This window comes from Canis lupus, chromosome 27 (assembly GCF_048164855.1).
Source record: "Canis lupus baileyi chromosome 27, mCanLup2.hap1, whole genome shotgun sequence".
Classification (NCBI taxonomy): Eukaryota; Metazoa; Chordata; class Mammalia; order Carnivora; family Canidae; genus Canis; species Canis lupus.
In genome coordinates, this window is record NC_132864.1 from 9,455,160 (window position 1) to 9,474,158 (window position 18,999).

Genomic DNA, 18,999 nt, shown 5'->3' on the forward strand with positions numbered 1-18,999 from the left:
TCCCCGGGCAGGGGGAGGCAGCCAGTCCCCAGAGCCCCGAAGGAGGAGAACCACAGAAGACAGGCTCCCCTGCAGGACAGGAGCCACAGGCAGAGAAGACCATGCCTCTGGAGGACTTGCAGCAAGACAGGGAGGGATGAGGGGGTGTGGAAGGAGGTTAGGACGGCAACATAGCTTTTCGGGGTCATCATTCAAGCCACAACAGGAGCCTCTGTCTCTCTTGGCTCCATCCAGTCACCTCCGGTCCTCCCACTGGCTGAACCCCAGTAGATGTCAGAGGCCCAGGGAGACTGGAGGCTGCCGTTCATGGAGGCCAGCCCCTGGGGCCCAGAGCTGAGCAGAGCAGGGGGACAGGCCACTGCCAACACCCGCCCCCACCCGCCCCCATGCCATCCTTGCCTGCCGCACACTGGCCTGGGGCTCCCTGCACTTCTCAAACCTTAATGAATCTCCGGGACGCCCCGGAGAGGTGAGGATTAAGATCATCATTCTGCAGATGTGAGAACACGTAGCAATCTCTGCTTTAAAGAGCCCTGGCGACAGCCGCTTTATTTTAAATTTGATTTTATGCGGAGAGACATGGACACGTTCTAGAAATTTTGAAAGCTTTATATAAGGAAGAAAAACCCTGCAAGTTCCCACCATGTTTCAGGGGTCAAGGAGAATGACTTCATTTTTAGTTTGCAAAGGCAAAAAAATGGTAATTGTCTGAAACTCTTTAAAAATCAGGGTAAATCTCGCCACCTCCCAGGAAACTCAATCTGGAACTCAGTCCATCAGTCCTGGAGCAGAGGGCGTCTCCTTACACCTGCCCAAATTAGAGGTTCCTGCCTTCTCCAGGCTACGCATAAGATTTAGTTAGTTTTTTTTTTTTTTTTTAAACATGGAGGCATGACTGGAACTAGAAACACTTATGTTCCACCCCCAGCCCTGCATCGCATGTCTTCACAGCAGCATCTTATTGTTACCCGGTCCTATCCTGTGAAGTATCTACATGTCTGCTGCCCTCTGGCACCCCCAGAGTGCCGGCACTCCCAGAGTATATGTAACCCTGGAGTGTGTGTACCCCAGAGTGTATGCACTCCAAGAGCCAGAGTTGTCAGTTTGCTGTTGGTTTCCCCGGGGCGACCACAGTGAACATCCACAATGGCCTGCACATTGTGAAGGTGCAGTGTGACCTTGAATGTCTTCTGCTGCCCCTTTATTCTTGAAAAGAGACCACTACCCCTGGACACTTCACCAGTGTACAGAAACTGCCACCTGGAAGTCTGTGTCAGGCCTCTACTCATGAGCTTTCAACTTGTGATGTGAATATTCCTTCCTTATGTGAAAGAACTGAATCTCAAAACTTCCTTGGCTTCCAATGCTCCCTCATGTGGTGGTCTGTGCTGCCCTGGGCTGCCCTGGGTGCTCTCATGCAGACCCCTCTCTCTGTACATCCCCCACCCTGCCTGACTCTGGGCTTAAAGTACGTGCTGTGTGTGCAGAGGCAGGTGCAGGGACTGGAGGGACGGGGTGCTTAAGGCTATAGAGCTGAGATCGGGGCTTCCCTCCCTCCCAGCAACCAGAGGGCCCTTTGCCAAGAAAGCATGAAAGGGGGGGTGCGCAAATGCTGGCTTTCTGAATCAGTGCTCTCCACACAGAGCAGTGCCAAGGGTCAGCATGGCTCAGAGACTCCCATCTCGATGGCTCACTTTGCAGGAGAGCTGAGACCCTTTCTGGTCCTATTTCATTCATTCCATGGGAGCTGGAGGCTGCCACTGAGGGGGACCCAAGGTCACTGAGGAGTCTGGATTCCTGGCTTTCCACCTGGTTTGAGGAAGGCATTTGAAAAGGCCTGGCTTGAAGGTGAGCACTTCCCCAATGAGGCAGATTTCCCATCTTGCAATCCTCTGTTTTACCTTTCTGACATTTGGATTTCTTTAGAAATGAGCATCAATTGGGGGTAATTGACTTAACTTTTTCCATGACCTGACCACTCGACTCACTGGCTGCCAGCAGGTAACATACAGATTTGCTTCTTGTTTACTTTTTTTTTTTTTTTTAACTTCTCATCTCCTATTCAAGCTTCAGTTCTATTTGCTAGTTGCTTCCAATAAAAGTTTACATTCTGGCTGCCTAAAACTGTACTAAAATTCATTTTGGAAAAAAAAAAAACTTTGAAAAAACTAAAACAGAGAAGAGAAGCTCCTCCAAACGGCCTCACTTTCTGTGTGCCTGTCATCATAGCTCCAAACATCCCACACTGCTCTGCCCAGTTGAGATCAAACCGTACCTTGCAGGGGATGCAAAATGAGGACATCACACAAGCACCTGAATACAGCCCAGCGGTATTCAGCCATGTGAGCCCGTCAAAGATCATTTGGATGAAGCCAGTTTGAATTCACTTACAGTTACTTGCAAACAAATGGATTCTGAGTATGACATAAGTAGTCACTCCATTTTACCTTAAAAGCGTTACAAAAACAATCACTGCAAGTAATTACATCTTGCTTCAAAGACGGCCTTCTTGTGGCCCCTTGAAAAGTATGGCAAGATGAGATCTCCTCTCCTTACCATGATTTCACTTTTCACAGTATCTGAAAGCCTTATCTTTTTAAACTAGGTAGGATAGGTCAAAGTTTCACATCCTAGGCCTGCTCACTTTTGCCCTAAGGGGTCAGATAGAAAGTATTTTAGGGTTTGCCAACCAAGCGGCAAAACTGAGCTTATTAAAAAGCTGCTTATATAATCATTTAAACTGTAGCTATTTGGAAATACAGAAACCATTCCCTGCTTGGCACAGGCTATGAAAACAGGCGGCAGACTGAACCTGGCCCCATGGTTATATATGGTTGACGCCTCCTCTCGGATGTGTGAAGTCAAGAGGAATCATTCTTCAACCTCAGAGTTTTAGCGGCTCCTGGCGGTAGATGACGCCTTCTGGGGTGAGGATGTGCTGTTGGCGCCTGTCCACCCCCTCTCTTTTGGTGGCAGCCACAGTTTCCCACCGTGCACCACACCCACCAGCTCTCAGCCTCTACACCTGCTCCTGGGGGCAAGTTCCTCAGGCCCCACGGATCTGAGCATCACAGCCTTTGGCTTCGGTGATTGGCTTCAGCCTGGTCATGTGACCCGAGCCAAGCCAATCAGTTCTTTTTTTTTTTTTAAATTTTTATTTAGTGATGATAGTCACAGAGAGAGAGAGAGAGAGAGAGAGAGAGAGGCAGAGACATAGGCAGAGGGAGAAGCAGGCTCCATGCACCGGGAGCCCGACGTGGGACTCGATCCCGGGTCTCCAGGATCGCGCCCTGGGCCAAAGGCAGGCGCCAAACCGCTGCGCCACCCAGGGATCCCCAAGCCAATTAGTTCTAATCAGATCCAGTCCCGGAGACTGGCCTGAGTGTTGGCAGCAAGGCTTTCCCTCTTGTCCTGCTGGACACGATGCTATGCTCAGAGCAGCTCTGGGGGCACAGCCACCTGCAGAGTGAGTCTAGCCGGGGGAACACACAGATGAAAGCATCACCTTCCTTGATGACATCATTTGCTGCATTGGATCCTTGGCACCCCATGGATGGTCTGCAGACCAGCAGCACTGGCATAACTCAGGACCTTTAGAAAACACCCAGCTCAGACTTCCTGAATGAGAATCTGCATGTAGGAAAAATCTCCAGCAGATTTCAACACACATTAGCTTGAGAACGCTTTTCTAGATGTTTTAGTTACATGAACCACGTTTGAGTCCGCTGGGTTGGATGAGTCATCTGTATAACTCAAAGATCTCTGACTTATCTATTTCCTGGAATCCATAATGTAATTTTGCCAAGTGACACTCACACTTACAATCTCTTACCAGGCAGGCTGATAACAGTAATAAGAGAGTAATGGCATTTTAAGTCCCAAAGGGAGCTTTGATGCTACTCTGTCTCTAACTCTGGCTGCACCATGGAATTGCCCACCAGTGCCTGCCTCCCAGCCCTGGGGATCCTCACTTAATCTGTCAGGGAGGGGCCCAAACCACAATAATTCCTAAAGACTCCTAGGTGATGCACATGTACAGCCAGGGGTGAGACATACCTATTTCAGTTCTTCTATAGAAGAGATTGGTACGCTTTTTCCAGAAAGGGCTGTCAGTACATACTTTAGGGGTGGTGCACCACTCAGCACCTGCTACAAATACTCAGGTCTTCCTGTGTTGAGCGAAAGTGGCCATGGACCATTCAGAGATGGACGGATGTGGCTGTGTTCCTGTAAAATTTGACTTAGAAACACAAGCAGAGGCTGAGTTTGGTCCTGAGGTTGTATGTGGTGGAGTCCTGTTCACAGAGTGGCTTCATTATTTGGACAAGGCATTTCAACTCCTTGCATGCCAGGTATCAGGAGGGGCTGTGTGTCCATGTGCTGCCTGGTGTCCATTCTTGTGTCTTCTAGCAAAACAATCCTGAAAGCTCTTTGGTTTCTCTCATGGTTTGTGCAGCTGACCCATATCTTGGTTTGCATTTTCCCAGAAGGATTCCATTGCAAGTGGTTTATTGTGAAGTGCAGACAACATCAGTCCTGCTGCATAGATGGGAAGGACAGCTTTGGACTGAGAAAGAAATCTCAGGCAAAAATGTGCTGGTGCTTGAGGTGGAAGGTGAGGCAAGGCAAGGTGAGGCAAGGGCAGAAAATCCACAGAGTCTGTTCCAACATGTGTAACATCCCGGCTATGGGCAATGCTTCAGGTAGACGGTATGATCCCATAGGAGTCGTCATGACTGTGAGACTTTGTTGGAGTTTCTGGAAATGAACCACGTGCTCTTCCTGGGCTCAGGCTTGAACCATTTGGCAAGAGTATTAGCAGCCATGCTGCCATCATGAGTCAATGCAGAGGGAAGCCAAGAGGCAGAATAAAATAGTCCTAGAGACAGAGCTGAGTCCAGATCAGGTGGACGTGAGGCCTGGATGGATCCTCGACTCTGAGCCACACAAGCCAGTAGATTCTTGTTGTACTTATGCCAACTGGGTGGCAGTTTGTCAACATGGAACCTAAAGAATCCTAATTGATGTATTTCCCAGCTTGGTATCGACGAAGCATGCTTATGCCAAAGCTGAGCAGAAATTAGGTTTACAACATCCATGCCAGGCTCCATGTGAAGGAGGGAGGATTCTGGCAAAAACCGTTGTAGCTGAACTTCCAAGTGCTCTCCACGCGCCTCTGAAACGCCATCCTCTCTGACCTCCCGGCAGGGTGTCTCCCTGTGGTGCGGAGTCAAGCGCGGGCATGGCTCTGGAGAATGGTCCTGGCATGGCAGGAGCAGGTGCGTGACCACAGAGCAAAACGGCAGTGTGGCTTCTCACCATGCTCTCTCCCGTGCTCATCCCCAGCGGCCACGAGGTCGAACCAGAAGTCACGGCTGAGTTTGTGTGTGCTATATTCATGCTGTGTTCTGTGTGGGTCCAGGCCATGTTGACTTGCCACGTGGGGAGCTAGACTGTGGTGTTCACTCAGCCCTCCCCCTGCACCCTCTGGAGACCTGATGAGGCCACAAGACTCCTTATGACCAACAGCATCATATGGAAGAGTCACACGTCATTTCCAGGCCATTGCTTAGAAAAGCATGTGACTCTCCAACCACCCCTTCCTCGGTGATGGATACCATGAGGGCCATGTGTTCCTGATGTTGTACTACAAGATGGTGAGGGGCCCGTCCATGGAGACCCCTGAGACCCCACACGACGCAGAGCCCCTAAATACTTCAGCCATGGTTGTGTTACCCACCCGAGCTTGTGGGGCTGTGTGCTGTGGCAGCCCTGCCTAGCTTACCTGACCAATATACAGAGTGACCTAACATTTCCTTATTAAAAATGGAACAGGGGACAGGATGCCTGCATAGCTCAGTGGTTGAGCGTCTGCCTTTGGCTCAGGGCAGGATCCCAGAGTTCCGGGATCGAGTCCCACATCGGGCTCCCCACAGGGAGCCTGCTTCTCCCTCTGCCTGTGTCTGTGCCTCTCTCTCTGTGTCTCTTACAGATAAACAAACAAAAAATAAATAAATCTTTTTTAAAAATAGGAACAGGAGAATAAAAAGAAGTGGCATAACCAGAGAAGTCAATGATAAATGGGGTGCAGTGAGAGCGAGTGTCGTGAGGCTAGCAGGGAAGTAACCGAGGCTGAGAAATGGTACAGCGACTCCCCGAGGCACGGGTGGCACGCATCCCGGGACAGATAGAGGGAAGGCCACGGGGTGCAGGGGTGGCCGCACATCTTACCGTGGCTAGAGGAACGATGCCAGCCAGGTCCTTCTGGCTGATGAAGATCTCGGACACGGCGGTGTCGGTGGTCGCTCTCCGTGGATATTCCACCTGCCAGGCGATGGGCTGAGTCCCCGAGAGGCTACTGAAGCTGGCTATTTCAAAGTTCATCTGCATGACCTCACTGAACAGGCTGCTGCTTCTGGAAAAGGAGCAAAGGAGCATCGCTTTAGGCTGACTTCATTCCGTGGAAGGGCCCTCCTCTCCTGCCCGCCTCCCTCACAACAGTACCTAGAGTCTAAGGAGGAAACAAACGCCTTTTGGGGGCAGCACAGACCAGGGCGCCACCTGTGAGTTAGGGACAGAGCAAGACCCACAGCAGGAGGATCTGGGCAGAGCCTGAAGCAGGCACATTAATGGGTGTCTGTGCTGCTCCTCAGACCACAGCGAGCCCACTGGCTCCACTCCTGCAGTGTGAGCCCGGGGGACCTAGCAACCAGGTTGGGCACCTTTTGGGCTCTGTTTCTCGGGTATGCCAGAGGCTGCAGGCAGCTCATCCACCACCTTTAACCCACCTTAGCATTTCCCGCAGTTCTAGAAGCACAAAGGGACCAGGGGCTCCCTGCAGCAAGGTGCAAGCCCGCAGCAGGTCAGACCCCTCCTTGGGGATGCAGACTGGGAAGCTGGTGAGGATGTGGCAGCTCCAGGGGACCCGGCTGCTCTGTGGCAGCAGTAGGGGCAGTTCGGGCCCAGGCCCTGGGGTCGCTGAGCCAGGCAGACAGGACCACCATTTCCGTGCAGCCCCGCAGAGCAGGTGGGGTTCCCGCCTCTTTCCTCCCCGCTGCCTTGTCCCTGGCTCATGTCGCTGGCTCTCCTGGAGATGGTGTGACCTGCCCTGCATCCTTCTGCTTCCAGGGAGGGGCTCATTAGCTACAGGGACTCTCTGGTCCCCAAAGAAGCAGTTCGATCAATACCCTAAATCCAAGGTGACCCCACACTATGTGTATTCGGAGCAAGCTTGCCCCAGCAATTGGGATGCTTTGGGAACTAAGATCCATGCTTCTCGTTTTTCAGACAATGAAATTAAGGCCCAGAAAGGGGGCGGCTTGCTCACGACCACACAGTCAGGCTGAAGGAAGCATGTTTGGGGTTGCCCCCCACCTGTGTTCTCCACGGCTTTCTTCCCCATGGCAGCTGGAGGCCAAGTGTGGAATCACAGGACACCAAGCCACAGTCTCCCATGCAGGGGTCAGCAAACTGCCACCCAAGGGCTGAATCCAGCCTGTGGCCCATTTTCATGAATTGTTTTGTGGAAACACGACTCGTGTGTGCGTTTCGTCTCTGCTGCTTTCGTGTGCCAAGAGCGGGGTTGAGCAATGCTGTTAGGTAATGGATAGCTGGTGGAACCTAACCTATGTGTTATCTACACTTTTATGGAAAAAGTGCCAGCACTTGTTTTAGGAGGTCAGGGTAGGGGAACTTGGAGAGCTTTCTGGAGCTGCTGAACTGATAAAATTGTCACTGGTGGAAATAAGAAGGAAGGGCTTCCCAGGCATGCAGTGTGGTCTGGAGGGTGGGCAGGAGTCTGGGGAGCTGGGAAGCCAGCGGTGGGGCCTGTCTGCTGGGCATCACTGTTAGTGCAGGGGGTATAGCTTGTCCCAGCATCTCCCACTGCCATCAGCTGGGAGGTCTACCTGTTTTCAGGACAATTGAGGGCAATTTTCCATAGCACCTCAAGAAGGAAACAAGTATGCTTGAAGATGGCATCTCTACTATGCACCAGTCTGGAGAGTGTAGAGTATGGAGAATGCTAGAGAAGGCCTTCCTTTTGCTGGGACAATAAGGACACACCTGCCCAGTCTTTAGGGGGTTTGCTCAGCAACCAGAATGCTAATTCTCCACCTCATCTTGCTCAGTGCTGCTCTGTGGCCAGAGCAGGAGGTAGCAGGGAGATCACCACACTTACCAAAGCCCTGGGACTCATGAATCTGCCTCATGCTCTCTGGGCTGGAAGCAGGGCCCAGAAAATCATGATTTATGAGATGCTGGATATCCCTCAGGGAGGAGACATAAATCTAGTGTCTAGTGCATCAATCCATGAACGGTGCAATCTCAAGAATGAATTACTTGCCTTGGAAAATGAGGGAGAAGTGTCTGGAATCTGGAGCATTTCTAAACTAAGAGCCTCAAATCTGCTCAGGCAGCTGAGGCCTGCAGGGTTCTGAGCCTGCTTGACTCAGCCTCCAGAAATTCCTCCCACCTGCTCTGGCCTGGCCTCTCTCTTCCCTGGGTGACAGACTTGCCCTTATTTGGTCACTTCATTCCAGCCAACAGCTTCCTCATGGATCATGAAAATTTCTTTTTCATCCTGCAGTTTTTCTGTAAAAACGTCTGGATTTTAAAATATAAGAACCTTAATGTTTTAGCCACAATGTGGCTCAAGCAGCATCTCTGTTGGCTGTCAGTTTGCTCTCTCTGGCTGAGGAAAGTAGTATTCCTGTATTTCATAGAAGTGCCACACTTGGAGGTGGCAGATGCTGGAGACAATGCAGGTGCAGGGGGAGGATTTTCAAACTGTGGTCCTAGTGCCCTGAGCATACCAAGGTGGTGATGGCGGTGGCTGTGGGACCAGAGCTGGTCCTTAATGTCATCCCCTTTACTCCTGCAACATGAAAAACAGCTCTAACCTTACCTGTTGTAATACTGGGCCTGTACAGAATCCTGGGTCAGAGTGACATGAGGGTGGAGTATTTATTTATTTATTTTTAATGTTTTTAAAATTTATTTACTCATGAGAGACACAGAGAGAGAGAGAGGCAGAGACATAGGCAGAGGGAGAAGCAGGCTCCCTGAAGGGAGCCCAATGTGGGACACCATCCCACGACCCCAGGGATCACGACCTGAGCCAAAGGCAGGCACTCAACCACTGAGCCACCCAGGTGCCCCAAGAAGTATTTATTTAAAAGATGAAGGGAGAAATAGAAGGAGGGAAAAGGTGGGAAAGAAGGAAGAGATGGAAGAATGAGGGAAACAGGGGATTGGAATCAAGATTATAACACACAACTCTGCCAAAGAAATACAGCAGGCAGTACGATCATGCTGTGGGCTTCCAAACAGACCTTCTGAGTTCAAACCCTGGCCTCACTAGCTGGGTACCTACATGCAACTCAGCCTTCTTTTCCCTGTTTGCAAACTGGGGACACTACTCCTTCCTATTTCACAGGGTTGATATGAAGATATGCACCGGAGTGAGTAACTATCATGCACTTAGAACATTTTCACTCTAGCAAATATTAATAAATGTTAACCATCCTTGTTTTCAGCAGGACTTGAAGATACATTTGTCCTCAGTGACTGGATGTTTGACTGCCTGAAGGCCCCTTGAAAACATACCCCCTAGGACTGGTCCAGGAGCATCTTGAGAACAAGCCATGGCAGAGATGCTATGTCTGCCATTCAATGCATACTGGGGTTCATTCAGATTTGCATTTACTCCATAGCTGTCCTGGTAGACGATACCACGGTAAAACACATTTCTCTGGAAGAGGGAGACCAAGAAAGAAGAAATTTGTCTGCAGTTCTGTCTGTGGTTGGTGCCTTCCTGCTGTCTCTGAGCTGAGAGAAATCTTTCCTAAGCTTTTGCCTTGAAGGAACTAAGAGCCCTCCATGCCCGCCCATCTGGGGCGCATGAGACTACTGGAGTAATAAAGAGAAGAATTTAAACACTTAAGTGACTCCAGAGAGTGCCCAAGCACCACCACTTGCTAAATCAATAGTGTAGATTTATTGCAGTAACCCTTGAAAGAAATTTTCAAAATTGGCTTAAAAAAAAGCTCTTACTCAAAAACAAATAAATTCCCCCAATAGTCATAATAAAGTTTGGACTACTGGAAACCCAATTTACCAAACCTTTTAGCTATTGAACTCTATCTATTTTCTATCCCAGAAAATGGAGTCGGGTGTGTGTTTGTGAAGAGGCCAGCAGGACTTCACCTCCCCACTTACGGGGTGTCAGCCACTGTTGACAGCATAATGCCTGCAGAAAGAAATGAGGCTAACAAAATTAAGAAATCAACTTCATAATAGGGAAGCTGGTCCAGGAGAACAAGTCATTCGGCCCAGGCTTTTATTTTATTCATTCTACTTTATGTGAATTTCATGAAGGCAAAGGACACACACTTCCCCTCCGGGAAGGCTTTATTAGATAGTCCTATTGACCCAAGGTCAACTTGATGCCCTGAGGATCTCTGAGAGCTCTCCACGGTGCTGAAGGATTTCAGCTCATGAGGCGTGTAGCATGCAACAGAGTACCTTGGGCTGGCAGACAAAATGGAACTTGACAAGTGCCTCAAAATGATGAAAAAGTGTGAGAAAAAAGACACGGAGAGTAGATGGGAGCAAAATAAAGTTACAAGAACCTGGGACAAAACCAGTTGTTTTGTCATCCAAAAAGATGGTGCCAAAACTCATTGTCAACTGTCCTTGATTCTTTGCATCATGCATCCTAAAATTCAAAGGGCTGAGTGGAGATATCTGATTGGCTGTGATCACACACCCTAAAATATGCCAGGACTACTGGGGAGGGATCTGGCCTGCTCTTGAGGGAGTCAACTCTTTCATCCCTGCTTTCTGCAATTAGCATGCAAGACAGAATTCAGAATGCAGGTTAATAGAGAAGGGCAGATGGGGGAGCAAAGCCTTTAAGATTGTCCTGTTTCCAAGCACTCTTGGACTAGATTATGAGTTTTGACTTAAAAAAGCCTAAAATGTTATAGGAGCAAGAAAATATATGAAGGAATGAGGAGAATGCTCTACTGCAAATCACATTGATACCAATGACATTGCTTCAAAGGAGAATCACAGCCCTCATGGAAATAATCTGAGCCTTCTTGTCCTATAAAGCAGGGTTCTCAGGCTTGGCTGAGTGTTGTAATCACCTGGGGAGAGTAAGAGAATACATTATTGATACCTGGGTCTACCCTGGACCAATGGAATCAGAATCTTAAGATTGGTGGCACTCAGACATTAGTACTTTCACAGCTCAGGTGATTTTAATGTGTGGCTGCAGTCAACAATGACTGCTATACACAAAAAAGATCCTCTGGAATTGCCAAGCATCTCACTTCCTAATTATTATGACTTTTTTTGCATCCTAGTGTCTATACAGCTGGGTAGGTATTGCAACCATGGGCTCTGAAATCAGGCACACAGGTTGGAATTCTGATTTCACACTTTAGTGGGGTTGGGAGTGATCCTGGGTAAATTACTTTACCATTGGTAGTAATCTTGAATTATTTGGTGAAGGAGCTTTAAAAAACTGATGTCTGAGTTCCACCTTTGGGATTCTACTTTCATTGGTTAGGAGTGAAGCCTGGCATTCTTAAGGACTCTCCAGGTGATCCTAATATGCATCAAGGATTGGAAACCACTAACTTCACCTCGATAAGAATCAGTTTCTTGTTCTGTGCTAATCCAACCTCATGAGACCATTGCAAGGATAAATGGCATAACACATGTGTAGAACATACAAAGCAAATATTCACCAAATGGTAGTTATTATTGCTGTAATATTTCTACTGTTCAATAACCTGGAAGGACTTGAAAACCTTTGTCCACCTGAGGTCACAAGTCCTGGGATTTGATGAATGCAGCAGGTGGGGGAAAAACAGGACTTTACCCAAGCCCCTCAGGTCCTGACCTAACTGTCCCTCCTGGGTGTCATGTTCACATCCAACTCTGCCTCTGAATTTGGCTGGCCCAGATCCTGTCACTTATTTTCCTTGGTGTAGCATGGTGGGTGAGTGTGAGCCCAGGCTGTGGAGGCAAAGCCCTGGGTGTGAACTGTACACCTCGCCTTGGGACATTGCTCTTATTACCCCCAAACCTCAGTCTCCTCATCTCTGAAATGGGGATATACACCTTGGTCTTGCAGGGTGTCGTGCATATTTAGGAAGGTAAATGTTTTACACATTGTGTAAATGTTGGCAACTAATCCAATTAGTAAAAGAAACTGGGGTATGTGAGATGGACACCGGTAAGCTGAACAAAACCATAGAGCAAGCAGAGCCCATCACAGATGAGGAGAAAGAACATGGAGGCATCCAGCTCTTCTAGACCCTTCCTGTGGGAAAGCTCCCCCCCTTGACCCTACTGGCCCCAGGGACTCCTGGGCCACACAGTGGCTCAGCTGTGCACAGGCACTCCTGCTAGCTTGTATTTTCCACACAGCCTGCAGTTTCCTTAACCTAACATACCAGGAATTGATGACATATTCATCCCCAAGCAGCTGAAATTTTAGCTAAATTATGTCACACTTCAAGACGTGTAGATGCCCAGAGGACGTTGGAGGTCCTGGTAGAAGAGGCATGGATCCAAACATCATCCCAAGGCTCTTGGGGTTCTGTAGCTACTGTGTTGAGTTTTCTGATGCTGCCATGGTGGCCTCTACCCCCAGGGAAAAGCACTGAGTCCCTTCAGATCCAGTTGGGACGTGAGGATGCCTGGATACAAGATCATATAGAACAAGAGAGACCCAGCCATCCTAGCACCAAGCTGCTGTGCCTGATACATTTTGCTCTATAAGAGAGCCTAGGGAAAGCCAATAAAGGGATTGCCCATAAAAGTCCTCTTTATTGTGTGAAAAAAATAGTCATTTGAAGACAGTGAACTTGGGACAGTTTGTTACACAGCAACACAGAAGGGATGCAGGCTCTGACTGATACAGTTCTTTCATGACTTTTGAATAACCTCTGCACTTTCCCAGCAGGATATAGCAGAGGTCGAACAGAATCAACCAGGCATGCCAGGGGCGGAGAGGACCTGAGGAGCCCACCCCACTGCCTGGCCTCCCACAGCTCCACGTGGTACAGGGGAGCAGCAGAATTTTCACCTAGTGCCAGGGAAGATTACTGGTCTGCTGACAGAGAGAATGGAAGCAGACCCCGAGCTGGCCTCGGTCTCCTGCAGAGGGGCGTCGGCGGTGCACTCAGAGATCAGGTGGAAACATGGAAACATCATGAATGTCAGAGCAGAACAGTGACCACACACAGCACAGGATGGCTCCCCTGTGGGTGAAGCAGGAAGATGGAATATCTATCTGAAGACCTAACCCCACAGTCCAAAGTCACCTGACTCTTGGCACTGGGCCCGTCTTGAGGGAAATCAGGTAGAGCTCAATAAACTGACAGGCTGTGCTGAAACGTGAAATGCCTTAGCAACCTTGGAATCAACCAGATTGACTTTTCTGCTGTGGAGCAGAGGGGGCATCTAAGGCAGACATCAAGTGCAATGACAGATGAGAGAAGAAAGTTGTAGATATTGTTCTGCACCCTGGAGTTTGCAGACTGGAAATCCACCCAGTGCCATTGTTAGCGGATGTTGAATACGGTGTAACAAATGAGTGACCATTCAGAGCCTTGCCTTGGGATTAGCAACTGGAAAGTCACTTCCATCCTCCACGTTTCAATAATTCAGTGTCCTTCTCCCCCTGCACTGCTCCTTGGCTACTATTTCCTTCCCAACTTTTTTTACTTTGGCCTCTTTAGTATTAGTCAAAGACTCCAAATTTCTTTCTACCTCAGTGCCTTTGCACTGACTTTCCCCAGACACCATGATGGGTCACCCATCACTGCATTCACCCCATTATCCATGGCTCACTCAGCCACTTTATCTGCATCACCACATGACACATTAGACATTTATATGCATTTGGTCATTCACCATCTGCCTCCCTTTCTGAAGTGCAAGCTGCGTCAGAGCAAGGACACTGCGCTGTCACTGTTAAATCCTCATGATACATCACAGCACTGACCAGAGGAGGCGCTCAGTAAATACTTTCGAATGAATAATGAATGAGCGATTCCTCCAGAAGCCAAGTTCGCTGATATTCACACTTTGCTTTCCTTCCACTGGTCAGGTTAATATTAATTTCCACTCAAGGAAGGAGGTGGAGTCTCTGCTTAGTGGAGAGAAGGGGGCAGAAGCATCCTTTGAAGCTATCAGCCTTCCCAGAAGAGTTGAACTCCTTCCAAGAGAGAAGCCAAAAGCAGAGCCCGTTGGAGACCTTCCAGGAAAGACACGCTCCAAGGTCCACTACTAAAACTTTGTGTTTTCTGAATATCACAGAAGACAGAAATTGGATCTGCTCCAAAGCTTGCTATTGAATTTTATGCCTGCTGAGCTCCACTAAATACATAATGGGAGGCTGAATTAACTATGCAAAAGTATAATTTACAGTTAATGTTTATAATTGATGAGTTGAGGGTCTCAGTGGCAGCAAGAGCTGCTCAAACAGGAAGAACCAGAAGGGATATAGGGGAAGTTTTACTTTTAGAATGGAAGGCGTGCTCTGCTCAGCACCAAGCCGTTCGTCTGTCCAACGTCTACCAAACACCTGCCTTGTGCCAGGCACTGCCATCCAATGCCACAGACAAAGAGTGAGGGCCCTGCCGTCCACAGCAGGTCACAAACCTCCAAGAGGAGCAACCCCAAACTTGCTCTCAGTTCCCTGTTCATTTGGCTAAAGCTGCAACGAGGAGACTGACCAGAGTGAACACAGATGCCGCATGTCGCGGGGCCACTCTGCTCTCGTCCCTGCTCCCCTCCTGCAGCACCAGCTGCTGCAGTGTTTTCCAAGCAGGCAGAGCTGCCGCGGAGTTGAGAAAGGAGTCTAATTGTTGCTCGACCACTTCTCTTTTTATTGGGGGGTCCATATTACCCTCACTCAGGAAATGCTACACTAACCACCTCTGCCCCCTATTTCATCTCCCCGGGCCCAGTTGCATGACAGAATTACTTGGTGAGCTTTTTAAAAACACCAATCCTTTTCCGAAACACCTCTTCCTCTCTCCCCTTCAGATTCAGCTGATGTGTAGCAGCGAGAACCGCTCAACTGATGTCTCCAGAGGGGATATAATTTTTCTTCTTTTGATGAATCTTCTAGGGTATCCCTATGTGCAGCGAGGGTTAAGAAGAAATGTTTATTGTTTGTGTTGTTGTTTTAAGGGAATAGCTTCAAATATAGAGACCTGATTCTTGTAGCAAATGCAACCACAGCCAGATGACAGTCTCCTCCAGAGCATACATCCAGGAGCTGGCCTAGGTGGCCTGGACCACCGCCTCTGCCTCAGTTTCCGCCCCCTTGCCCTCGAAGGGCCCATTTTGCTGGATGCTGCTTACACTGTGGTCATAAGTCAGAAAATCAGACCCACGCCAGGCAGTTCTGCAAGGGGGTTTAGCTGTAGTTATAGAGGCTTTGAGTGGGCAGAAAGGACAAATGGGATGCCGACACACCCAGGAAGAATGGGAAGAAGCTCTTCCTACAAAGGGCAAGGGGTGGGGGTGGTGCACCCAGGAGCTAGGTCACAGAGGGAGAATTACATCCTCACTGAGAGCTTCCCCATAGGAACTGGAGCCACACCCCATGCCCAAGACACCATCAGAAGCACAGAAGGCACCAGATACCCTGACTCTTTTCTTCCATCCAGTCTCTCACCAGGGCCTCCCACTGGCTGACCTTAGCCAGAACCCAGGTGGCATGGGATCCTGGAAAGCATCCAGTTTGGAGGGTCACAGAGCAAGGGAAGGGCAAGGATCAGATTGGAGATGGGACAGGCAGACAGCCGGCACACATTCCTTCCAAAGCCCCATCACAAACACGATTGCTGGGCAATCGCAGGGCCACCCAAGGGTTGGAGAAGGTGTCCTAAAACAGTGATTTGTGAGCTGCGGCTGGATCAATAAGTGGGGGGAAGCCAGGGGATCTGGCAAGGGGGATCTGAGGCCAAGGAGACCCTTTACAGAGCGAAGGAAGACCAGTGGGCTGGAGCCCAGCAAGCGCCAGTGTGGACAGTAGTCCAACACCTGCAGGAGGAAGCTTGAGGGGAGCCTGGCATCCTGCGTCACTGCTGGTGGTGCAGAGCGGGGCAGGGTGGGGGAGGAGGGAGGGACATCAATTACACCCATTCCTTTAACGGTTTAAAATCCAGTGGTTTTTTTTTTTTTAATTTCAGAGATTTTATTTATTTATTCATGAGAGACTCAGAGATATGCAGAGACATAGGCAGAGGGAGAAGCAGGCTCCCTGTGGGCAGCTTCATGTGGGACTCCATCTCAGGACTCCAGGATCACTCCTTGAGCCGAAGGCAGATACTCAACCACTGAGCCATCCAGGTGCCCCTAAAATACAGTGTTAATAAATGTCAGGTCCCTGTTTTATGTTAAGGAAAGAAGAAATGTTGAGAAGGCATCACACTGGGTGCATGCGTTGAAGGAACGGCCCCAGCTGGGCTTCCGGGAGCAGGTGAGGAGGAGTGTGGGGTTTGAGATGGGCAGACAGGCAGGACAAGCCCTGCGGGAGGGGTGGGGTGCAGCCTCTGAAGGATGTGTGGTGGTAGCGGAGTGAAAGGATTGGCTGGGACGATCCCTCTGGTCCCAGCGAGGAGAGTGGGTAGCTCAGTGGAGGGTGGTGGCACCCTGCGGGGCGGGCAGAGAACTCTATCAGTGCTCACGCTGGAGGGGACGTGGGGCCTCAGGGGGCCAAGGGTCCGTGTGGCTCAGCACAAGCAGCTTCTTTCTTTACCATCGTCTTTGGACACGTGTGTGGGTTACAAAGAGGATCCCTCTGCCTGATAGGAAGGGCTCCTGGTTCCTCAGGCTTTTGCTCATATTCCCATCCTCGGGTCGCTGGTCTTCCCCAGCGCAGTAAGTGGCAGCGCCGTCCTCCAGCTGCTCCAGCCGGACAACTACAAATAATGACCGGTGCCCCCTGCACTGCAGGCCGCCCTGTCCCTGCTCCTTCGGCCAGGCCTGCTGGCTCTGCCTCCAAACACGCCGTGCATCTGCCCACTGCTCTGTGGCCTCCCTGTGACTGCGTCCATGCAGGCCCTTGTCCTCTCTCTCTCCTGGACCATTGTGGCCGCCTGTATGCCCCACTCTTGTCTCACCACAGTCTGTGCTTGGCTCCACAGTCAGGGGCATCTTTCCATAATGTCACAAGAAGACCTTGCACATCCTTAGACGTCTGTCTGTCTTCCTACTCTGGTGAGAGTACAACCTAGAGTCCCTTCCTGGTCACATCCTCTCCCGCCTACCTTGTCTCCTGTGTTTCCTGTGCTCCAGCTGCTCTTTACATGCCTGGCTCTGTCTGGTCACTCAGCAGAGAAGCCAGTGCCTTCCAACACTTACATGCTCAGCTCAAGGACACCCTCCTCTCCAGTACCCACACTCCAGGACCAATCATGTGTCCAGGTGTTCAGTCTGCACTGTTCACTGCCGGAGAGGTTGTTTGGCATTTTCTGTCTTCCCTATCAAGATGTGAGCTTCTTGAGATGAGAAACTTTGTCTTTGTCTCTGCTGTACCCCCAGGCCTATGGAGGTGCCTGGTGATATAGGACGAGAGGAACACATCTCTATTTGGTAAATGAATGAACCCGTTGCTCTGCTGTACCTCCAGCTCCATCATTCCTGGTTAACGTCAGTGCCCTTTGCATCAGCCGTGCATCCTGGGCACTCACCTGCTCTTTCCTAGCAACACATATTGGAAACATTCCAGAAGGGCACACCCAATGGGCCCAGCTGACTCAGGGAAGCAAGAGTAGGCTGGAGACATGGTGGGGCTGGGGGAGGAAACTCACTTCTGGACATGGATTGCTGTGACGCAGAGCTACTGAAATTCCTCAAGAACTTGCACTCTGTCACTGCTCACTACGGAAATCAAATTCTGCCTAGGGCCCAAGGGGCGGCCCAGCTTCCCTTGCAGATGTTCTTTGTGGTTTCCAGAGGCCCTTTTGTGTCCCAAAGACAGGCACTGGGCCCAGCCTCCCTCCTAACTGAACTAAGTATGCTTGCACCACTTGGCACATCCCACTTAGGAAGAGCTTTTATTAAGTGTTCTTAATAGAAACTAGATGAGCTGAAAAGAAGCACCTCCGCCACAGAGAGAGAAGTCTTCAGTGATGCTAATGGCTCGTCTTCCAGACATGACAAAGCATGTCAGGAAATCAGCGTTAACAGATGGGGTTCAGTGGGAACGGCTGGTGAGTGGAGATGGGGAAGTCTGGCTCTCCTGCTCTGTGTAGGGGCGCAGATCCCTCAGGGCTGTGCCGTCCGTCACCCCAGCACCCACGTAAAGGCAGCCCCGTGTGACAGGACACTGGGTCAGGGATCAGGACATGGCGTGGCCCTGATGTAGTGGCTATTTCTCATTTCTGAGCTTCCCAGTGTCCACCCAGTTTATATGATTTAATGGCATGGTGGTTCCCTTTTGGAGAATTCTCCGCCTCCTACTGTACTGAGCTGTGATGGGAGGTTGATGTCTTGATGTCTGGTGGTTATCCCCCCCCCCCCCCCTTTAAAGACCGAGTAGCTGAATCCCCCGTCTGTCCTGCTCCGGATGGCCGGCCTGGCTTCACTAGGCGGACGAGCCCTGCTGGGACCTCGCCGACAAGTGTGGCAAGGAAGGGAGTCGAGACGGAGTGGCTGCGTTAGGCCATCGTTCTGGCCGACGCCAGCTGATCTTCCTGCCTCGAAGTCCCTGCTACCGTTGCTGTCATCCCGGCCTCTCCCTGGGGCTCAGGCTCCCCTGGAGTAAAAGCAGGACGTGGTCAAATGACCAGTTACCCCTGTGCTGTGCTCGGGCGTCCTGGGCGCTGGGTGCTCCCCGCGCAGCAGACACCAGCTCTATGGGGAGCTGGAGCCCTGAGACAAGGAGCTTCGGAAGACGCCCCTGCCCCCCTGGAGCTACCTGGAAGCCGCCTCTAACTCTAAACGGTTCCTCATGTTCCGACG

The 18,999-nt window shown here is 50.3% G+C and overlaps 1 protein-coding gene across 1 annotated transcript in view; it reads right to left on the minus strand.

The window, feature by feature from the left end:
- TMEM132C (transmembrane protein 132C) overlaps positions 1–18,999 on the minus strand; it is a 301,608-nt gene that overhangs the window by 55,207 nt on the left and 227,402 nt on the right. The window contains exon 4 of the mRNA XM_072802147.1: positions 6,232–6,415. Coding sequence (XP_072658248.1) covers positions 6,232–6,415 — 184 coding nt within the window. The remainder of the gene's footprint in view (positions 1–6,231; positions 6,416–18,999) is intronic.